The sequence below is a fragment of the Nannospalax galili genome, unplaced genomic scaffold, assembly GCF_000622305.1.
Source record: "Nannospalax galili isolate Female #2095 unplaced genomic scaffold, S.galili_v1.0 scaffold85, whole genome shotgun sequence".
In the NCBI taxonomy this organism is placed as follows: domain Eukaryota; kingdom Metazoa; phylum Chordata; class Mammalia; order Rodentia; family Spalacidae; genus Nannospalax; species Nannospalax galili.
This window is the reverse complement of record NW_008358866.1, coordinates 9,130,795-9,153,605: the sequence shown is the minus strand read 5'-3', so window position 1 is coordinate 9,153,605 and position 22,811 is coordinate 9,130,795. Positions and strand designations below refer to the sequence as shown.

Sequence of the window (22,811 nt, the reverse complement as noted above, 5' to 3'; positions counted from 1 at the left end):
CAGTAGCTTCCACATTTCCACATTCCTCCCACAAACCTGTTCCAAAGACCTCCTATCCACTTGGTCAGCTTTATCACAGCAACAACCAACTTCCCATTCCAATTTTCTGTATAAATTACTTTTATGTTGCTGTGACAGAATACTTAACAGAAGCAAGTTAAGGGAGAAGGGTTTTTTTTTAGTTCACAACTCAGAGGATATCATCCATCACGGGAGACACACAGCTCAAGTTTAGGGCAGAGAGAACAGGAGGAATGTTAACCTGTCTGCAGCAATGTGGCTAAAGAAACAGCCTCACTGGAAACACACAGCCTAAATGGCCTGCCCTCATCTACATATTTCTTCTTTCATTGATCTAATACAGGACTGTATTAGAGATTTGAATCCATTTTTTTCTAGACTCTAGTCTGAATCAAGACTCCGTTTCTTGTTAGTGTTGTGACTTTGAGCCAATTCCCTAATTTACTTGACTATATCAGTCTCTTGACCTATAAACATGGGGTGTTGTGGTATGGAATAAATAAGTTGTTAAACAGAAAATGCTTAGGAACATGCTTGACACATAGTGACTTTAGGGTTAAACACTATGAAAATAATCATTTTGATAATATTGAACTATATTTACCACATTTTGACTGTTGAAATAACATAAATAAAAGTGTGTGGAGTACAATGCACTCCTCATGCCACCTCCTACTTCTCCTCCACAGCATTACCCACTGATACTAGTTTGAGGTATATCCTTCCAGAACATTCCTATATCACTGAAAACTTTTTAAAATTATCCTTTCATTAGTAAATTACAAGTTTTGCAGTCTTCTGAAGATGGGCAAGTGGAGAGGTAGGAAGACCAGCATTTATTTATGTAGCTAACATTTTTCAAGTGTCTGCTTTGTGCCAAGCATTCCACCACAAAGTGCTGGGGATTCGGTGACTGTTAAAACACATGAACTTCTGTTTGGAACATCTGTTGATTTTTGTTTGTTTGTTTCATTTAGGATATGATGTTTCAGCTTCTCCGAGGTCTGGATTTTCTTCATTCTCACAGAGTAGTTCATCGTGATCTAAAACCACAGAACATTCTGGTGACCAGCAGTGGACAAATAAAACTGGCTGACTTTGGCCTTGCCCGCATCTATAGTTTTCAGATGGCCCTTACCTCAGTGGTGAGTAAGAGAATACTCTCTTTTTCTTAAGCTTTGTTTTCCTGTTTTAAATGACAGGCTGTCTCCTTTCGTGCTCCTAATGTTATTTCTGCCCACAGTTTGCACTTTCTTATATAGCAGTGGGTAAGAGAAAAGTGATTTGCTTACAACTACAGACACATCCGGCTGGGTTTGTTGTGGATGGGAACCCATTACAGAAATAGCCTGTTGGCATCTTGGCCACTAGAAAGGAATTAAAAGCATTTGCTTTTTGCTGTAACTGTTGTTTTTACAGCTGAGTAGATAATGATAGGGGAACACATAGCTCAGGGTTAGGTAGAGAGGGCCAGAGGAATGTCACCTATCTACAGCAAAGTGGCCTGAGGAACAGTCACAACATCTGCACAGGTGGGATAAAGCACATCACAGAAGCTGTGATGCCGGCTGGGAAGGGAGAAATTAACTTGACAGTGAACTTGAATGACCCCTGAATAAGGAAGGCATGGCACTACCCTGCCAGGTGAAGAGCAGACTCATATGAGCCAGAGTAGAGCAAACCCAAAGGCTGCGTTTTGGCAAAGAATGATGGTTAAGATTTCCTGTTCTTTGTCTCATTCAGATACAGAATCATAATAGCTGTTGACTTTGGTTAGCCTCTGTTCTCCTAATTGTTCATGGTGTGATGAATTTGTGTTAAATTCTACATTCAGACTACAAGAGGATCAGTGTGGTAGTAGCTGTTAATAATGCTTTTTTTTAAAAAAAAAAATCCTGCTTTATGTAAATTTATGAGTACACAGAAAAAGCAGGCAGTGTTCCTTCACTTTGTTACTGCTTTGGGGCAGGAGATGGATGCAGAGTCTCTTTGATTTGGCAAAGGCTATAGACATGCTACCCTCAAAATATTAACTTAGACCTTAGGAAAAAGAATTCATCTTCTGCCTCAATGGGATTCTGAAATCAGGGGCAGCCCTGGCCTGGGTGGGAGCTACTGTTAAAAAATGTGTGGTGGCATCATTGACCATAGTCCTGCTGGGATGGGATGGCTACTTCTGCCATTAAATGTATATGCTCTATGACAACTGACATTCTACACAGCAAAACCATCTCCCCAAGTTCCAGTAATGTCAGCTTCAAAGTGTAAGTTTAGGAGGGAAATAGAAATTATTGAAGACAAGGACCTCCTCAGGAAAATAATTCAACTTACAAAAAATTATTCTGCTTACAGAAAATCATTACAAAAAAGAGGAAAATCATCCTCTTCTCCCCTCTATGCCAAACACAAATACCACAACCTGTCCATGTAAAATTCCTTCCATTCTTCATTCCCAACATTACACACTTTACCCAAGGCATGGGATTTCTCTGGGGGATTCTTTGAAATATGTTGTGTTGTTGAAAGATAAATCCTGCTTGTTTCCTCTTTGCTGTGTATACCAGTGCTTTTGAGAAGATAAGGCCCAAGTTGATATTTAAAGGATAGGCCTCAGCTTTGGGTGGAGTGAAGCAAGCCCTTATATTCTTACATAATCACACCAGAAAGGACTGAGTCTGTGTTTCCCCACTGGGGAGGGTGAGGTAGGCTTCGGGCTTCCCTAGGAAGTTATTGTGCATGCTTTAAGCGGGGCTCTGGGGAAAAGCTTGAATAGACTTTGTGATTGAGGAGAGCCTTCAGGGAGCAGATGAAGGAACTAGTCCTTGGGCACATTCACTGAGGGAAGGATGAGCTGTAACTGAACCGGATACATTATTTTAATCCTCCTAAGTAGGCATTAATAACTATAAATAAAAACAGGAAGCCCAGTTGGGTTTTGTTTTGATTTTTTCTTTGTTAAATTTGTGAGTAACATCAATTAACATTCCATTCTTGCGGAAAGTTGATGTGTTCAAACAGGAAAATGTAGACAAATTATTTCATATTCAGAGAAAAGGGGAATGGCAAATGTAAATATAGGATTTGGGGTATCTGGTCTGTATTATCTAGTCTATATTTCCTACAGTGACATAATAAAAGATGTTAGCAGCTGGGAAAGACTTCATTTGAAAGAATGGTATTTGGGATTTAATGGCAATACTAAAAGGTATGTTTTCTTAAGGGCACTGCATTTAAATTTTTTCTCACTGTTTATATTTTATCTACTTGAAGGAAAAAGTCACATAATATAATGATGATTTGGTTTACGTACACATATAAAAACATAATCACAGTTTTTCAAACTGAGCTGATTGGTAGGTATTTTTAGTATCTCTTGAACAGACCACACTCCACTTCCTCGAAATAAACTTTTTTTCAGTAGATTATGTCACACAAGAACTGTGATCAACTTCGTTTGAAGAATTATAAAAGAATTGAAAGTTAACTGACTTGAGACTCACTTAACTGCTGTGAAAAATATTAGCATATTCCTTTGTTTTCAAAACTTGATTTAAATGGCCTTTTCTGCTTCTCTCCCATCCCACGGAAATTGCTCTTTACTTCCACAAAGTTACTAAAGTAATGTCCCTTTTTAAAAAAAGATTATGGGTGTGGGTATGGGTGGGTGGGTGAAATGTCAGTGTCTTTGTACATGTATGAATCCCTTGGAGCTGAAGTTACAGGCATTTGCAGGATTCTAGGCATGTTATATGGGTGCTGGGATCCAAACTCCAGTCATCATGATTGCACAGCAAGCATTCATCCTCTGAGCTATCTCTCCAGCCCCTAGAGTAATATCTTTAATAACACTGCTTTTTATCTTGTTTGTAGTTGTTTAGGGGTTTTATTTATGAAAGTGTCCTTTTGAAGAGAGATACTGAATCTTACTCACCCTGTTTGTCTTTAATAACACTGCTTTTTATCTTGTTTGTAGTTGTTTGGGGGTTTTATTTATGAAAGTGTCCTTTTGAAGAGAGATACTGAATCTTATTCAGCCTGTTTCCATAGGCATTTAGGAAATGCTTTTTTTAAATTTTTAAAAAATGTTTTGTTTATTTATTATTTTTATTTTATGTGTATGCATGTATTGCCTGCATGTAGGTAAGTGCACCCATGTCACGCAGTGCCTACAGAGGACAGAAGAGGCTGTCGGATCCCTTGGAACTGGAATTACAGACAGCTATTAGCTGCTGTGTGTGTGCTGGGATTTGAACCCGGGTGTTCTGCAAGAACAGCCAGTGTTCTTAACTGCTGAGCGGCCCTGTGGAAATGCTTTTTAATGAATGTGTTAATAAATGCCAACATGTAGACAGATACTTTTGATTCATAATAAAAATAAGAAAGGAATTGCTTATATATTTCATGATCTCAGTAGTCCTGTACAGCTACCTGTTGGTACTAAACTGAAGGTCTTGCTAAAGCATATACCCTAAAATGCCCAATCCCATTTTGCACCATGGTGTTGACTGAGTCATTGGCAAGTATCTCTGGCTGGACAAAGTCGTGAAAAGTAAATGCCATAGTTTGATTTCATGTCAGGAATGAGAGATGGTTTAAACCTAGGTTCATAGATAATTGGCATCTTACATTTATAGTAATCCTCTTTGCTGCCTCATGAATTAATCCCTGTGTGAACTGAACTTCCTGTCTTCAACAGAAGGCTATGGAAATATAGGACTGTGTAATCATTGTAGTTCTACTTATTCGAAGACATTATTTCTAACCCATTGTATTTTGATATTGGAAAACTTCAGAAATTTCATATCCTTCAAAAATAATTAACATTCCCCAAATAAAGGAATAATGAATTATTAGACAGCTTTTACTATTTATTTGCCTGTCTGTTATGATATATATGTAGTCACATTATTTTTTGGACCATTGACAAAGCTTGTATTCTTAAAGTCTTTGCAAAACTTTTGCTATATTCTTACATATAATCTAGACCTTAGAAGTGTAGCTAGCAGTGTTTATAGCCCGCATAGGCCCTGGACCATTGCTCCGTAAATTCTGAACCAGTATGCTCTAGCCACTATTCAAGAACAGGCGTGTTTTTTGGGTTAGTTGAGAAATTAGCTATTATAGACAGGTGAGTTTTTCAAGCATCTTAGCATGTAACCCTTTATGCGCCAATCTTTATTATGTTTTAATAACAGAAATTGTGTTATTTTCATAAGTGGAATATACTCAAAGTTCGTAGTAATTGGCTTAAGACAATCAATGTAAGTCTTGAGTATAGCTGTAGCTATATGTAGGTAATATGTAACATAAGGCCAAATGACTTAGCTTACATAGCCTGATAGAAATTTTTCAGGGGTAAAATGCCCTTTGATGCCTGGCTTTAATGTGCTGTCTCCATTTATGTATCTTTGGGGGATACTGTGTTCCTGCTACTACATATATTATTATGTATATACATGTACCATCCAAAATCAAGGGTTTTACCTATTTCTTTAAATGCCATAAGCTACAAACCTAGGTAACAGGGGCCTCTAATGTGGGCCTCATGGTTTAGAAGAAGCCAATAGCGTGCTCCTATACTTTGCCCTTCATGGGGCATAGAACACAGCATGTGGGGAGATATACCCCAGAGACTTTCATCCTACCTCAGGACATTGGCATTTCCTGACTAAATAGGAGCTACATGGGCTCGTCCTTTCTTTCTCTTAAGAACAGATTTTACCCCCTGTGTGTTGCCCCCTAAAGCCTAGAGGCAGCTGTTGCAGGCATATGGGCAGAATGGACACACAAACTGCAGAAATGCATGTGAGGTCACTTGTGGCTCAAGAAGGAGTTAGAAATATGAAGAAGAGTTGATCCCATTATACCTAGCATCTTATGGGGCTATTTTATCAGAAAAAAAATTCTGACACCATAAACATCAACTTCTATAACCTTTTTCAGACTATTATCTCCTCCTTTAAAATCATCCAAGCGAATAATCATGACAACACACAAATCGTGCTTTACTCCCTGGACTCAAGAGCATATTCAGATATCTTTATACCCAAATGTGAGTGCCAATGCCAGGCAGTAAGGACCAAGTCACTCTGCAGGATAAGTTGCTGTGGATATATTATGGGTAGAGAGAAAGAAGTTTGCACCCTAAAATGAAGTTGTTTCTTTTAGTAACTTACAAACTTTACCTTTTGGAATAAAGTCCAAGATTGGCTTGCTGTATACCAAGCTGAGGTGCTGGCTCTACAGTAGCTTTTCAGGGCATTTTTGACAGCCATTTAATGCTAATCACTGAATTAGCATTTTCCCTATTAGAAAAGTAGAAATGATCTTTTTAATGACAATAAGTTCTTCCTAAATGATTCATATTCTCTTCTTCCAAAGGTCTCTTTTCTGTATTTCAGCTACATCTTCAGTATTAAAGATGTGCATGTCTTGAAAAATCTTTCTCATATAGAAATCGCCAATAACAATAAATAAACCTAGTAAGACTAAATAATAAACCTAGTAAAACTATTATTAGATATCTATACAAAGTAAAAAAAAAAAGAAAACCTGAAGATTTTAATGGCATTATAATAAGATAAAGATTGTGTTATGTAGTATCATTTATTTGATATTACAACTACTACATGATTTAAACTGCTTGCATCGCCTTCCCAGCCCTATGCAGTAGATGGTTTCTTGCTCTCAGTGTCGTTAGCACTTGGTAATGCAGCAAGTATTTGGTTTCATACAGAAGCTTTTATATGCTTAGGAGGGAAAGGAAATGGAGTTGTGACTTTTAGTCAACAAATAATTACCAGCTGCCTTACATGGGCCAGGTTCTGTCAGTGAACCTGTGAGATAGTGGTGAACAAAATTGACAAGGCCTTTTACAGGCAAAATGGAGGGCTAGACATAAATAAGATAGTCACATAAAGGAATGTACAGTTAGAAACAGAGGAAAATACAATGAAGGAATAGATTTCAGTTCTTTGCAGCTATATGACTCAGTTACCTACCAAGGCTGGGAGTCAGAAAAGCCCACGCTGTTCACCCATGCCAGGATGTGGGAGGCTTACAGGGGTCACCAGCATCCTCCTTTCAGAACCTTTCTGGATGCAGGTCTATCAGGTGTGTGTGCATCAAGTAATCTGTGCTTGTTTTCTGTGTATGTGCCTGGAATAGCTCTTTACATGGCACCCAGTTGGCACTCTCAAGTGACAAAGTGAAGTAGGACCAGAGGTCAGAGAACAATGTCATCTTTTACAGGAGAAAATAGATTGTTTATGCTTGTTTCCTCTTCGTGCATGTTGTATTTACTATGGAGACCTGGCAGAGTTTGTGCCTCAGCTTGGGCAGCCGAGTTACTCCCACAGAAGCCTCCAAAGGCTGTCAGTGCATGCTGAATGAATCAAACCAAGAGAATTACATGAGTATCATGGAAAAAACCCAAAGCCCTGTCGCCTCAGCACCTCGGCGAAAGTTCAGGACACACCTATGAAGCAGGAAAGGCTCCTGCAACTCCCTCCCAGCTCAACATCTTGCCATGACACAACCAGGTCTGTTTTGTTAAAAGTTCCAGTTGCCAGTACATATTTCATAGTTAACAATGAAGTGTTTGTGCTGGTTTCGTTTTCACTTTCACCAGTGAGGGAAGTGGAACACAATGGAGGCAGTACAGAGCTGGGAACAGGGCACGTTTTCTTTAGGATTCCCAGGGCTGGGTACATGGAAAATGCCAGAGCCAAAACAAACACAAAAACCCATCCAGATCCTCCACTGCTCATTCTCAGTGGTAATAAAACATTATGAGTTACCATCCGATAGACTAACTGCCTCTGAGTAAAAGCAAACATTGATGACCACTGTGAGAGTTTTTCCCAGGTAGAGAGTGAATTCTGTACTGTATAGAAAGCCACTGTAGGTGGATGTGCGTGTGTGGGTATCTGATTACACCAGCTATGTTTGTGAGGTGAATCAAATGACTGTTCTCCTTGTTTATAAAAGATCGGCATTCATTTGACTCACCTAATTCTAGTTCGTAAGTGGTCACTGTTGTGAATTAGTTCTGGACAAAAACAGTTTAATTGTAATGCTCCTGCCTGGGGGATGTTTGACTCAGAGAAAGGACTGAATGTTCTTCGAATCCTCTGTTCATGTTCAGCCAGCATGTCCTGTCCAGGTAAAGTCTACCTGTCACTTGGCATTTCATATCTTGTGATAAACATCCTATATGGGGCCATTCATATCATCGCATCCTGAGGTCAAATTTAAATGTGAGGACCAAGCACCATCTTAGGGCTGACAAGACCAAATGCTTTAGAGGAGTCTTGCAGGCAGAGGTTTCTCAAGGCTCCAGAAATTGTTTCGCACGTTAACATTCCTATGGGAATACACCTTCTGTGCCCTGTCAAGAGATAATCTGAAAGACTTCTGAAATGAGAAAATTTCATCTCTAAATTTGTTTAACTCAAGGGTATTATTTTCATATCCAGACTATGACGTATGGTCTTTGGAATTAAATGGAAAACAATGTTTCTATTACTGGGATTTTTGTGTCCTCTTTAATTCTTGGATGTGTGAGCTTCTTGTTTTTATCCGTCACAGTTACCTTGTGAATAAGGGGGAGGTGGCCATGTCTTCATGTGTTCTGGGCTTCAGGAATCTTGTAATATGGGTCAAGATATGTTACTGATACTGTAACATTGGATGTATCCATTTTTATTTATTGGATTTTTTAATACAGGGTAAATAAATGAATGGGTCTTCATGATTCTCCAGTACCTAAATAATGAATTCTAAATTCTGTAGCATGGCATATAGCCTGTTTGTTTGGAGGCCAGCTCCAGCCTGCTTTTCTGTCTTCTCATCACCACTTCCATCCAAACGCAGCCCCACACACATAAATATGTATTGCTAATCGTCTAACACCATCAAATGTGCCGTTATTTGAGCTTGTTTCACAACTTCATATTTTCACCGATGACGTGATGAATACATTCCCAACTGCATTTTCCATGTTACCTCCTGTCATTGTGCCATCAGTTACAAGCTCTCCGGAAGGTTCAGACGCAGCTCAGCTAATCACCCTAGTTGCCAAACTGACACTTTGGATAATAACTTGAACCCCAAAGGAATAACATTTGCATTTCAAATGTCTGTCTCGGTGGCTATTCCTAACCTTCAGATTTGTATCCCTCCTTCAAGATTGCAAACCTTCTTTCACCACCCCAACTTGGGCATCTTTGTTTTATATATGCTATGCCTTTATTTAAAAATTAAGATTTCTCAGGATCTTTGGAAGAACCATAGTAAGTCAAGAAAAAGGTTGAAAATGCCTGCTTTATCATTTCTTTTAGTTATTTTATTTGGTTCATGTGGGTCCTTGAGAAGATATGTGTTTCTGTCTGTATCTCTCTAAAAGTTAAGGCCAAGATTCTAAATGAGTATATTGTAATCCTGAATTTTCAGCCTAATTTTACTGACTTTATTGCTATTTTCTCAAATTTTTTTCTCAGTAATGCTCTTTGGGTGGCTGAAACCCATCCTTTTAGTTCTTCTTTTAGCTTTCTTTTTCCGTAGGGATTGAAATGCAGGGTGATTGATAGTGTTGGGCTTGACATCTGCAAGGATACTGGTGATTTTCAAATCCTCATAAATGTGAATGTTAAACTTGACAGTTGGCTGTGGAGGAATAATCTACCTTCAAGCCTTAGGGAAACATCCAAAGGAAAGAAGGGAAAGCTGAAGAATTTACTTTAGTGCTATTCACATATTTATTTTGAAGGCTTGGCAGAATCTAAAAATGGGGCTGTAAATTTAACAGCTCAACCATAAAAACCCCAAAACAAGGAATAAAAAACTCAACTACTTCTAGGTTTGGATACTAATATAAAATTCCAAATTTATTTTCTTCTACCGTCTTAATTTTTTTGATTTCTAAAACTCTCCTTTCTTTTCTTTCCCACTTTTATTTTGATTAATTGCATCTTAAAGGTTACCCTGTGCTCTGAATGAGTAGAAGTATTTTGCCAGTATTTGGCAGTTAGACTTCAGTTGATAGATTTCATGGTGGCGTTACATACTGTCTGCGCCTTCTGTAACGCTGGGTGATTTCAGTGAGGTGGGGACCACACGTGGTATCAGTTCTTGTGGGAAAATATGCCTCAGTGGCTTACTGGCACTGGTTTTGGAATGTGGCATTTAAAAGTACCTTTTTACAGTGGGAAAGAATTCTGTCAAGAATAAACAGTCTGACCTTGTTAAATGGGCCAAAGTCTGTCTGTAACCTAGTTCCAAAAAACTAGCTTTTACTAGTTTAGAAAAAGATGAGGGGGGAAAAACAAACAAACAAACAAACAAACAAAAATATATATATGTATGTACATATGTATAAAAACTGGAACTCTTTCAAAGGAAAGAAAAAGTTCCTATCAAGAATGTAAAACTAATTCCTAAACTGATGATCTTTACCTAGCTATACCCCCCCACCCCCTTTTGCAGAGTGGATGAAAAGATTGGGACAGTAGTTAGGCAGAAAAGCAGATGTTCTTTTTTCCTGGAAAGACAGGACTGGCTTATAAAAGGGAACTGAGAGAGCAGTTACACTGTATCCACCACCATGAGAAACCAGCAAGACTGGGAGAGAACTGGAGCTCAAATTGCCAGTGACTCCCCAGTGCTCACAAGTGTGCACCCTGAGCACTTCCCATGTATATACTCCTGATCTGCCTATCCCAACATCTTGAGATTTTGTGTCTTCACGCCATTGGCCATTGGACAGTCTTCCCAACTCTACTCCGCTGCCTTTCTTCCTTAGCCTAATAAGCTTACTCTTCAAGACTCAGCTCTTTACCTCTCTGAAGTCTGTCTGACCCCCCCTCCCCTACCCCTCTACCCCCTGCAATGGCTCAGCATGGCCTCTTCTGTTCATTTTTTATTTTCCTGCAATATATTCGCTCTTGGGGTAGCATTCCCATTTCTTTGGCTTTTGTCATCTGTTTCGTTAACATTGTGAAATATCTATTTCAGCACTTAACCACACAGGCCCATGGTAGTTGCTCAGTGAGTGTCGAATGTGTGTGATGAAATGAGAATTTGTGAGTAGTAGAGGTAGAGAGGGCTGAGGTCTGGAAAGATTCCTCCCCTCAACACCCACTTCCCTGAGAAGGATCCATGCAGTCTCTCTCTGCAGCATCTTGGAATTTCAACATCAGGAATCAGCTAAAATCAGTTTTCTTGCTAAAATCTGTAAATTTAAATTACATTCTGGAAAACCAAGATTTTCTTACTTTTACTCAGATACATGACCAGTTGGATTGTCATAATCCATACTAGATCTCAATAATGCTGATTCTAATGGCAACCATTTTTATGGCTAAATGACAAATTTATCAGTATTAAGTTAGCAGATATTTTAAAGGAGTTACAGTAGCAACTAAATCTTATGTTCTAATGTAAACATAGCTTTTTAAATTGCTTTTTTGAGGGTGCTGGAAATTGAAAAGTCTCATACATGCTAGACAAGTACTGTACCCAGCACCCCTCGCCCCCCCCCAAAAAACCTGCATAAATTTAAGGTAAGTATTTCATCAGTGGGCTTATGGCAAAGTTTCTCAAAGTTATTTAAAATTTAATTTAATATATTGAAATTCATTTTCTTAAGTCTTAGCTTTTCTTAGCATCTGACCTCTCTAGTTCTTAATGGGAACATGTTCAAGGGTGTTGTGGTAGGAAAAGTCAGAGTTAACCACTGTGAATTTGAAAATATTAAAGTTGGGAAAGTACACGTGTCGTTCTTATGCCTGAGCGTGAATCGGATAGTGTCATTCTTTTTACTAACAAGGAACTATTAAAGAAGAGGCACAGTGTTTAAGAAGTTGACAGGAGTGAGAAAGCAATCCATTTGAAGTAAGAAAATCATCTTCAAGAGTGACTTTAGGGGCTGGAGAGACGGCTGAGTGGTTAAGAGCACTGGCTACTCTTGCAGAGGACCTGGATTTGATTCCTCCCACCCACATGGCAGCTAGCAACTGTCTGTAACTCCAGTTCCAGGGGATCTAATGCCCTCTTCTGACCTCCTCAGTCATTGCACAACATGGGTGTACTTACATACATGCAGGCGATACACTCATATACATAAAATAAAAATAATAAATAAAGGACTGGAGAGATGGCTCAGCGGTTAAGAATACTGCTTATTCTCACAGAAGACCCAAGTTCAAATTCCAGCACCTACATGGCAGCTGACAACTGTCCGTAACTCCAGTTCCAGGGGATCTGACAGCCTCTTCTGTCCTCCATGGGCACTCACTGCACGACACGGGTGCACTTACCTACATGCAGGCAATATACACATACACATAAAATTAAAATAATAATAAAAATGAAAAGAGTGACCTTTAGTAATTAATTATATGGAGTCAGACATGTAATGTCACACAGCTTTTCTTTGCCTTTGTTGCTCTGTCTTCCCATAAGGGCTCCTTGGTTTTAATACAAGACTGAAGCTCTGCATTTGTGTGCTGTGCCTGCAGAACAGTTCAACGTGTGCCCTCTACCCGTCTTTTTCCCTTCCTGGTTTGTTTATGCAGATTTGAAAGTACCAAATGTCATCGTATTTGGTCATAGTTCTCAGATATTATTGTTCTTGCGATATTTTAGAAAATAAGTCATCAGTTGCTTCAAATACCCAGTAATTTTAGCTTTAGAAATTTAAACTACATATCACTAAAGGCAGTGGAATTTTTCTGTTATTCTACATTCCATTTGTATACAGAGTAATTCTTCTGCTTTTTAAATATATAACTTATTTATTAGGAGGAACAATTTGCAGGTCTCAGTTCTCTCCTTACCATGTGTGCTCCAAGGATTTAACTCTGGTTGTCAGTCTTGGAAGCAAGTGCCTGTATTTATTTGCTTGGTATTTTGTTGTTGTTGGGGTTTTTGTTTTTTTTTTTTTGAGATAGGGTTTTACTATGTAGCTCTGGCTGTCTTAGAACTCCCTATGTAGACCAGGCTAGCCTGGAACTCATAGTGATCTGCCTGCCTCTGCCTCCCCAAGTAGAGTGTTGGGGTTAAAGTTACCTAGCCAGGCAGCCCTCCTGCCTTTACTCACTGAGCCCTCTTGCTGGCCCTCTCCTACTTTTAAACTCCTATATTCCTTTAATTGATATTTTTAACCTGCATTCTGTTTTAATTGCTGACATTACTTTAGAGTTAGGCATTCCAAACAGGTCACTATTAAGAGTTTGGTGGGTGAACTCTCATACCCTTTTCTCTTTGTTTACAGCTCTCTGGGTCGGTAGGTGAGGGTTTATAGGTTACATGTAGGCAGTTGGTTACTTCTATGTGGTCCCTTGTTTACTTTTTCCATTTAATTTATCTAGACGTTTTTCCACATTTAACGTACAGTTCTTCACCTTAGCTGTACTGTGTGGATACACTTAATACTTCTACCCAGTTTCTTGTGATGAACATTTGAGGCATTTCTCATTTTCTGGTTGTAGCAAACTTCTTTTGGCATATATCTTTCACCTCACTATTTTTGTAGCAGTCATAAAAAATGGCATTGCCAAGTAAAAAGAGCAAAGAGGGAGCTCATTTAAGAGTTTAATAAATATTCTCCAAAAAGATTTTGTTTCACACAAAATCCTGTAGCAGAATGTGAATGAGTGTCTCTGGACACCTCCCTTGCTGGGCCTTTCTGTGTTTGCCTGCTAGTAAAGCATCCTGAATGCTCTGACTTCTGTCAGTCTCTTGTCTGTGGCACTAACAGAAGCATCCAAGTCATCTGCCCTACCCCAGAATCCCCTCTGAGCCTCAGCCCTCAGTCCCTCTTGCCTCCTCAGATTGCCACTGATATCCCTTGACAATAGAAACAGATCACTCACTTCTCTTGCCTGGGTAATCCTGACCCATGCTTCCTTCTCTGACTTTATTGCTGGTGATGACCAAAGTTGGAATCTTCAATTTTTTCTGTATTTGGATCATCATATATTTAGTCACAAGGACAGAATAATCAATCCAAATAGTGGAAATTAATTTCTTAATCTGGCATAAGAAATCTGGAGATAGGTAATTCTACAACTTGTGTAATTGGCTCAATGATGCCATCTTGGATCCCATAATCAAATATTGGGAAAATCCCATTCTCCATGCCTCGGTGGATTGTTTATATCCTTCATAGTTCCACAATGACTGCTGCACTTCGGGTCCCACATCCTCATACTACAGTGTTCTGAGCCCCAAGTAAAGCAGCAGGGGCCAAAGTGGATTTCTCTCCCTTTGTTCTGTGACAACAATCTTTTCCAAAAAGCTTCTCTTCAGACTTTCACTTAAGTTTCACATTCCCATAGCTCAGGTACACTACAGATAAGCTTATCAGATTATGCTAGCCAGGAAGAGGGGAATTGCTACTGAGTAATAGCAGTGACAGGCCCTTCATTGATCTAGGAGACTCCCTGAGGCTCTGAGTGTCTGTGGGCAGAAACTTGTGCTTTTGGCTCCTCTCAGAAACATGTGGTATATTCAGTGAATTTTGTGGAGCATGGTGTGCTTTTTTCTGTAGATGCATCACCTATGTTGAATGTTGAATTTCATGTAGATACTGACTGGGATACACATACCAACCAGAACTGGTTGCTTAGGTTCTTTAGTGATCAACAAGCATTGTTTGAACAATGTGGAAATTCAATGCGATATGTAGAAACTAAGGGTGATTTTTAAAAACAGTAACGTATGCCAGGCATGGCAGCACACCCCAGCACTAGGGAGCCTAAGGCAGATAGATTCTCGGTGAGATCAGGCCAGCCTGGTCTACATAGTGAGTTCCAGGCCAGCTGGGGTTACAGGGAGACTCTGTCTCAAAAAGACCAAAACAGAAACAGAAACAGTAAGGTAACAAAAGTTTCTGATTATGTGAATTACTTTTTTAAAGTTACTAATGTTATTAATAACCATATAATTTGTATTAATTGTTGACTATTCCTTAAATTTTTGAATTACACACACACACACACATATCAAACACATTTTAAAATCTTGGGGCTGGAGAAATGGCTCAGCAGTTAAGAGCACTGGCTGTCCTTGCAGAAGACCTGGGTTCAAATCCAGCACTTACATGGCAGCTAGCAACCATCTGCAACTCCAGTTCCAGGGAATCAGACATTCTCTTTTGTTTTTTTCTTTAAGATTTATTTTGATTTTATTTTATGTGTATGAATGTTATGCCTGCATGTACGTACATGCACTTGTGTTGTGCAGCACCCACCCACAAAGGCCAGAAGAGTAAATCCAGAGCTGCCTTTATGTATGTTACCCAGCCAAGTAAACCCTTGTACTTCTCGAAAGCAGACAGTATCAGATCTAGGAAAGTGTAAGAAGGCTTCACAGGAGAGCTCATTTCAGAGCTCCAGCTTCAAGAACGAGGAGGAATTGACATGGAAAAGCAGGGAGGAAGACGTATTGTCTCTGAGGAAGTTGATAATGTCATCCCACAGCCTTACAGTGGCCACTGCACTTCAGGGTTGAGAAGAGGCAGAATGCATACACAAAGCCCAAGTGTGTAGACTGTTGAGCAGGGTGCCTGGGAAAGCTTGGTCATGACTTCCCAGAGGTAGAAGACAGTTTACAGGAGCCTGTTCTCTCCTTCCACCCTGGGTTCTGGGAATCAAACTCAGGTCCTTGGGCTTGATGGCAGGCACCTTAACCCACTGGGCCATCTTGCTGGCTTAGAGCTTTTTTAAAGAAAGATTTCCCCCTTAAGAACTTAAATGACTGATACTGTAACATATTGGGCCTAAAGTAACATGATTATATTATATTTAATTAGACACCTAGCTCCTCATTTTTTTAAACTCCCCATAATCAAGTTTTTGCTAGAGTTGGCAAATTATATGCCATACATGTGGTCATTATATGACTGACCCCTAGTGGGGGGGAGTGTGATCCAAACAACCACAAAATACCATAATTTATTCTTTATTAGACAACAAGCTCCTTGAGGGAAGAACCTGGACATCATCATATGTTTTATGCTCACCGAATAATAATTTGTACTGAGGGTGTGCTTTAAGATGTTGGGGCCCATTATGAAAGTAATGTATATACATTATTGGCAACTGTATGGTTTGGGTTTACCTCTGCTGCCTCTCTTGGTTCAGCTTATCTGTTTAGTTTTTTAATTATAACAGGGATTTGTTTTTAATTTTCAAAGTCAGAAGTTGATAGTTATATTTGAAAAATTGTCAATAGCTAAGTTATTGATTATTTTGATTCCCAGCACCCATATGGCAGCTAACAACCATCCATAACTCCAGTTTCAGGGGATCTGATGTCCTCTTCTGACCTCACAGGTATTGCACAACACAGTGTATCTATCTGCATATCGGCAGTTAACTCATACACATAAAATAAAAATAATAACGTCAGGCATGGTGGTGCACGCCTTTAATCCCAGTACTTGGGAGACAGAGGCAGGCAGATCTTTGTGAATTTGAGGCCAGCCTGGTCTACATAGTGAGTTCCAGGACAGCTGGGGCTACAGGGAAACCCTGTCTCAAAAAGACAAAAATATAAAATAAAAGTAAAAATAAATAAAAATAATAAATAAAATGTGTTTTAAAATTCCCTTTAGGGTTTGGGGGTGTGCTCAGTGGAAGAGAACTTGTCTATCATGCACAGGACCCTGGGTTCAATCCTCCAGCCCCAGAGGGGGACAAATAGGTGTTGTATCTGTTTAGTTTGAGGATTTTTTAAAAACTGAAAGATTTGCCACAATGTTTTTATTTCTTCCGGTCCTTTGCTGCTTGTAACATCATATGTTTAATAATGGCCACCTTCTCAAAGCCAAATGTGGGTGTTAAGTTGGAAAGGACTGAGGAGGCAGTGGATTTAAAACATTATATCCCCGGTGTTCTTAAAATGCATTTGGGGAGAGGGGCGGGAGTGTGTGTATTATATATCTCATCATTCGTGAATAAATAGTTCACACCCTCCCAAGAGAATGAGGTCTTTCTTTTCTTTAAACAGTGACTCCATTGATCCTGTTTCAGAATTTCTTCTCTTGTTTCTCTCTTCCTTCTTGGCAACATTGTTGTTGAAGTCTTAATTGATTCAGGTGTTCCTGGAATATATTCCCTTTTCTCTCCTACCATTTTCAGCTGTAGACAGAGTTAGTTCTGAAAAATCTTGTTTGGTGGCAGGGACAGCGCAGCACAGCGCATTGGTTAAGGGCAGAGTCAGCAACCAGCCCTCTAATGTCAAGCTCATTTGGCTGCAACATGCTGAGGAATGGTAAATTCTTCAGCTTCCTTGTGTCCTAGAGCTAGCCTCAGTTAAGATGGAGAAAACAGCAATTCCTACCTTACAGGATCATTGTGAGAATTCAAGCAGTTCATACATAGAAAGAGAACAGTCTCCATAAAGGGCCGTAATCGAATTTTGTAATGGTGATATTCCTCTGTACCAGATGATGAAGACAGGTAAGGAAAAGCCTAACACCAAGTAAGCAATCCTCTTCTTAACTGTTTCTTAGAGACTATTCACACTAAAAGTAGGCTAACATTTTAGGGAGACCTCTGTTATTGTTGTTCCTCAAATGAGAGACTGTTTCTAGTATTCATACAATTAGTAGGTTGAAAAAAACTTCCATTATCAGCATTGTTTCAGCATTATTGAACTTTGGGGGGAAAATAGAGTAGATTCTCTGCACATATCTCTTCTTTGAATATGGGAAATTAAATACTCAAATCCAGACAGTTGTAGAATTTTCAGTAGTAGAATAAGAATTGGAGAGCATGTTACTGTGACAGTGAGACAGCACATACTGACCAGTTTTCATGCTCCAGGTCTCACTGTGAAGCCTCAGAGTACCAGAAATCCAGCACCGTCCTCACTCATGGCTTACTTTCACCTACTGAGCAAGAAAGTAGAGGCAGAGCTAGAGGAACAGTGTTGGCCTCCAGCACATACTTTCAGAGTTATACTTTTCTTTACCACCTCTAGGACAAACTCAAAAAGACAAAAATGTCTTTGAAGACAATTATTTTGATATTTAATCTCTGTAAGGGAGAAGGTAGATGACTGAAAAAGTAACAATTCATAAACTATTAAACTAGGGGCTGGGGAGATGGCTCGATGGATAAAGCCCTTGCCCCCAAGCTTGAGGAACAGAGTTCAAGCCCCCAGTACCCATGTAAACGCCAGGCAGACATGGTGGCCACCTGTAATCCCAGCACCAGAGACATGGGAGATCCCCAGGGCAAGCAGCTAGTTATACTAGCCAGAAGTGGTGACCTCCGTGTTCTGTGAGAGACCCTGTCTCAGTAACTAAAGCAGAAATACCTAATGGGAACATCAGGCCTATACACACACACACACACACACACACACACACACACACACACGCACACGCACATGCACACAGACACACATTCATGCATACACGCACACCGCACACACATAATTCACATACAAAGAAATTATTAAAGTCAGTCCTTTCTATAGTTAAAATGAGTGTTTTAGTCTTCTGTACTCAGTCATTTTGTATTCTACCTATCACGTTCTCTTGGGGATACTGTTCGGAAAGTTTCCTTCCCTAAATAGGTTAGACTCTTCTCTGGTGAATAAATGACTCACTGAACCATGGATTAGGAATTAGTGTCACAAATAACATACACTTCTTTCCCATAGTCTACTTAAGATGTGTCACCTAAGAACTCTTCCAGGTATTAACCTTTCAAAAAAATTAGTTGAAAGAAATTCCTGAGGCTTTCAGCCCAGCCCTTGTATAACCTGCACTGTCTTGTTTTGTTTTACAGTCATGCAGGAATGCCCCCATTCACAAAAGGGGTTGATACCAAAACTAGCATCTCATATTTGGCCTGCTATTCTAAAACTTTGTGTGTAGCATTTTATGCAATTCAGCATTCATATTAAACCACAGCATTGTCTCAGGGGGGAAAAAAAGGCCATGCTCTGTGTTTTCTTAGATTCAAGGTAAAGGTGTGGTTTGGCCACATAAGCAGTGCTGTGTGGAAATGTAATCCAGTATCTTCTGTAACATGACCTGACAGGGATCCAGCTTCCTCTGGACACTTCCTACTCTGAATTTGCGTAGCTTTTCTGAAGCCATCTCATTCAGCCTTAGCTCTCAACTCACATCTCATGTGACTACCTTTTTTTTGTTTAATGTTCCCGAAGCTCTTTGAGATCAGTAATGATGGCTTGTGTTTGCCAGGTAGTCAGAGCACCCATTAGTGTGTCCTTCGCAGTTGCTGTTCACTACTTGTTATACCCTTCTTCTCTTGGCGCTAAAAGGTATTACAGTGCAAGTGCCACCACTAGTCTGCAGAGCCTGTTATATGTTTGTATGTATGTGAAATTCTAAGTACAGAATATACTCATGAATAATGAAGTTTTCATGTAAAGCACTGGGGGAGACTTTGCATTAAAGGAAATACTTCAAAAAGAAAGAAAATAATCCCAAAAGGAATATGTGAGATATAAGAAAGAGTAATGAGTACATAAATGGATAAATATATCCAAATAAATTGTTGATCACAATAAATGTAAATGTACAAACCTACCACTTAAAATGCAGAGAATGTGAGAATAGATTCAAAAACATTTGGCAAAAACAGTTTTGTGCTTTTTCATGAAGCAATTGAAACTGATCCCCTCTGATGGGGATCTAAAATGGTTCTCTACTTAAGGAATTTGACATTAACTATACAGTTTAACATATATATGCCATGAAATCCCTGCCATTCCATGCCTGGTTACATGCTTCATAAAAATTACTATATATGTATACCAGGAGTCATATTCAGAAATGTACATAGAATCATTGTTTGTAGTAGCAAAAAGTCCAAACAACCCAAAAGTTCACCTAAAAAGTTATTAAAATGACTACAGTATAATCACACAACACAACTAAACAACATGAAAATGAATGAACTCTTAAGGGCAGGCAATAATATGCATTTCATTTTAGAAATAGTGTTGAGTAAAAACAATTGAAGAGAGTTATAAATTATATGGGATTTTTATGAAGTAATATAAATATTGCCCATATGTATTATACGACAGATCTAACATGGTTAAAGCAAAGAATTGAAACACAAGATTTTAGAAGAATGGTTACCACTCTTCTGTAAATAAACCCCTACCTTATGTTCTATTAGGAAGCCCAATAAACTAGTCAGGATTTTCAAAAAAGAACAGAGCTAATGGAACCCTTCATTAGTCCACCAACATTGACACCCCCACCCCCATATTGACAAATCCTTTGGTCTTTGTTTTTTGTTTTTTTTTTTTGTGGCCTTTTTGAAACAGGTTCTCCCTGTAACCCCAGCTGGCTTGGAGCTCATACATGTACCAGGCTAGCCTCAAGCTCACAGAGATCTGCCGGGCTCTGCCTCCCAAGTGCTGGGATTGAAGACATGTACCACCACACCCGGCTTTGGTCTTTGATTTCCTCCCTTACACTTCATTGTGTGTATGTATATATTATGTAACCTGCTTTTATTTCTGGGAAAATGTGTTTAAAAATTACCTCTCTTAGCTGGGTGTAGTGGCACACACCTTTAATCCCAGCACTTGGGAGGCAGAGGCAGGCAGATCTCTGTGAGTTCAAGGCCAGCCTGGTCTACATAGTGAGTTCTAGGACAGCTGGGGCTACAGGGAGACCTTGTCTTAAAAAGAGCCCCCCCCCAGAAAAATTACCTCTCTTTGGAAAGAGTGGTTTACCTATGAAGGAAAAGAGGGGTAAAGAAAGAAGTGAGTCAAATTTGGAGTAAAAATAGTAAAATACAATGGTTTCTATAACCTCACTAAATCCACACACCTACTTCCTACTTAAGTTCTTGTTTGGACTCATACTCTTCTTATTTTCCATGATTTCTGAATTTTTTTATATGTTGTTTATTGACAAGGCTTTGAACTGAGGATAACATCTCTCCTTATTCTTGTGAGGGAAATGGATACAGACTGGACAAACACCTTTATGTACTGTATTCATAAGTTCTTGGGAACTGACTAGGAGTCTGTTTTAGAGAGGACTCTGTATTATAGCCTAGGAATCTTAATTCAGAGAGAAAAGATAACTTATGAGGAGGTGACAGACATAAGACAAGGTTCAGGAAAGAACAATGTAGCAGAAGGGACAGGGAGTTCAAATGACTGGGCCAAGAGGGAATTTGGTCTGTCCAAGGAAAGCGAAAGGAGAGGCACAGCAGATAGGAGAGAATTGGTCCAGGCCGAGAGCAGGAATCTAGCCAAGGTCTGGTTCACCATAGGAGACCTTGTAAGTGCTCACTTTTTTTTTTTTTTAAGTTAAAAGTTTTTTGTTTTTTAATTTTTTAAAAGCATTTCATTACAGCTTTAACATACTCAATAACAGTTTCCAGAGCAAAGATACATCTCTTTCAAAAGTGGCTATAAAATTTTTAGGTTCACAGTTGAATTAATACAGTTATACAGTATTGAACTCAGTATAACCCCTGTAAGACATAAAATTGAATGAGGTTTTAACCTTTAAAAAGATCTCCATTTCATTTTAAAATATACTGTTTCTTACAGAAAGACTCATTGTTTTTGCTAATAACACAGATGTTGGCACATGCTTCTCTAATCTGTACGTATGTGATTATTAGTAGTCATGGCCAGTTAAGTGCTCACTTTTAAGTGTGAATGTAATTCATCAGGGGGTTTTCACTAAATGTCCTGGTCCATAGTAGAAGCAGAAACTGGGGGTGGGGTGGGGTGTTAAGCTGAAAAACACAGGTAGCAAAAAATAGCACAGCAAAACACAATTTACAACCAAGGAATACAATTGAGGAGAAAACGAGATGATCAAAGTAATATTATCTTCAGAGTTGGAAGAGAAAAACTTAAGTAATATGGTCAGTTTAGTTCTGTTCAAGTCTTCCTTCATCTTATCAGATAAAAGAAATGTTAAAATATTGCTTGAACCTTGTCTCCTTGAGTGTCGTCATCATCATCATCGTTATTGTCATCATGCCCCCCTTTTGCCCCGTCTCCCTCTCCCTCTTTCTCTCTTTCTACACAAACTCTTAAAAAACATTTCATGTCACAGAGAATGGCATTTTGTCCATAGAATTGAGAATACTTGTTTCGTGCTTTTATGACTTGATACTTGTGATGACTGATGACATTATTTGACTGTTGTTTTCACTTATCCTGAGATACACAAAGTGAGTGGTGGTATTGTTATTATTCAGAATAAAAGGAATTTTTAAACATTCTGTCAATGCTTATGATCAAACAAAATTCAACTGGGATGGTGCTAGCAAGTGGATTTCCTGTTCCTGATGACCTGAGCCTCAGAACCCCTTCCTCACCGTGCTGTATCATATGCCATGGCCATGGAGAGGCCTTGGCAAGGTGTTCACATGCTCATAGAGATGAGCTGATCAAAGTGCGTCTATCCACTAGCTCACTCCATCACACCTCTTCTCAAATGGCACTGGAGTGACCAAAAGCATTTTTGAGATCTGGCTAAGGGGGTGTTTGAGTAGGTTTGGATTTGTAACCTCAGTAAGAGGTGCAGTTATTTCATAGTTTCACAGATACCACAGATGCTGAAGTGTGAAGGATTGTATTCCCAAGGAAACATTTGTCATTACCTCAAGACATTTTTGGTTGTCACAGTGATGCAGGGGTCAAGGGTGGAGTGTGGTTGGCATCTAGTGAGTGATAGGCCACAATACAGTTAAGTATCATACAGTGCCCAGATCAGACCTTACAGCAGAAGGCTATCTAGCTGTAAATGCCAAAAGAGCCCA

At 39.2% G+C, this 22,811-nt stretch overlaps 1 protein-coding gene across 2 annotated transcripts in view; it reads left to right on the top strand.

The window, feature by feature from the left end:
- Positions 1 to 22,811, top strand: part of Cdk6 (cyclin dependent kinase 6) — a 223,534-nt gene that overhangs the window by 101,996 nt on the left and 98,727 nt on the right. For both annotated transcript variants that reach the window (XM_008822547.3, XM_029558314.1), the window contains exon 4: positions 999 to 1,166. In XM_008822547.3, the coding sequence (XP_008820769.1) occupies positions 999 to 1,166 (168 nt within the window). The remainder of the gene's footprint in view (positions 1 to 998; positions 1,167 to 22,811) is intronic.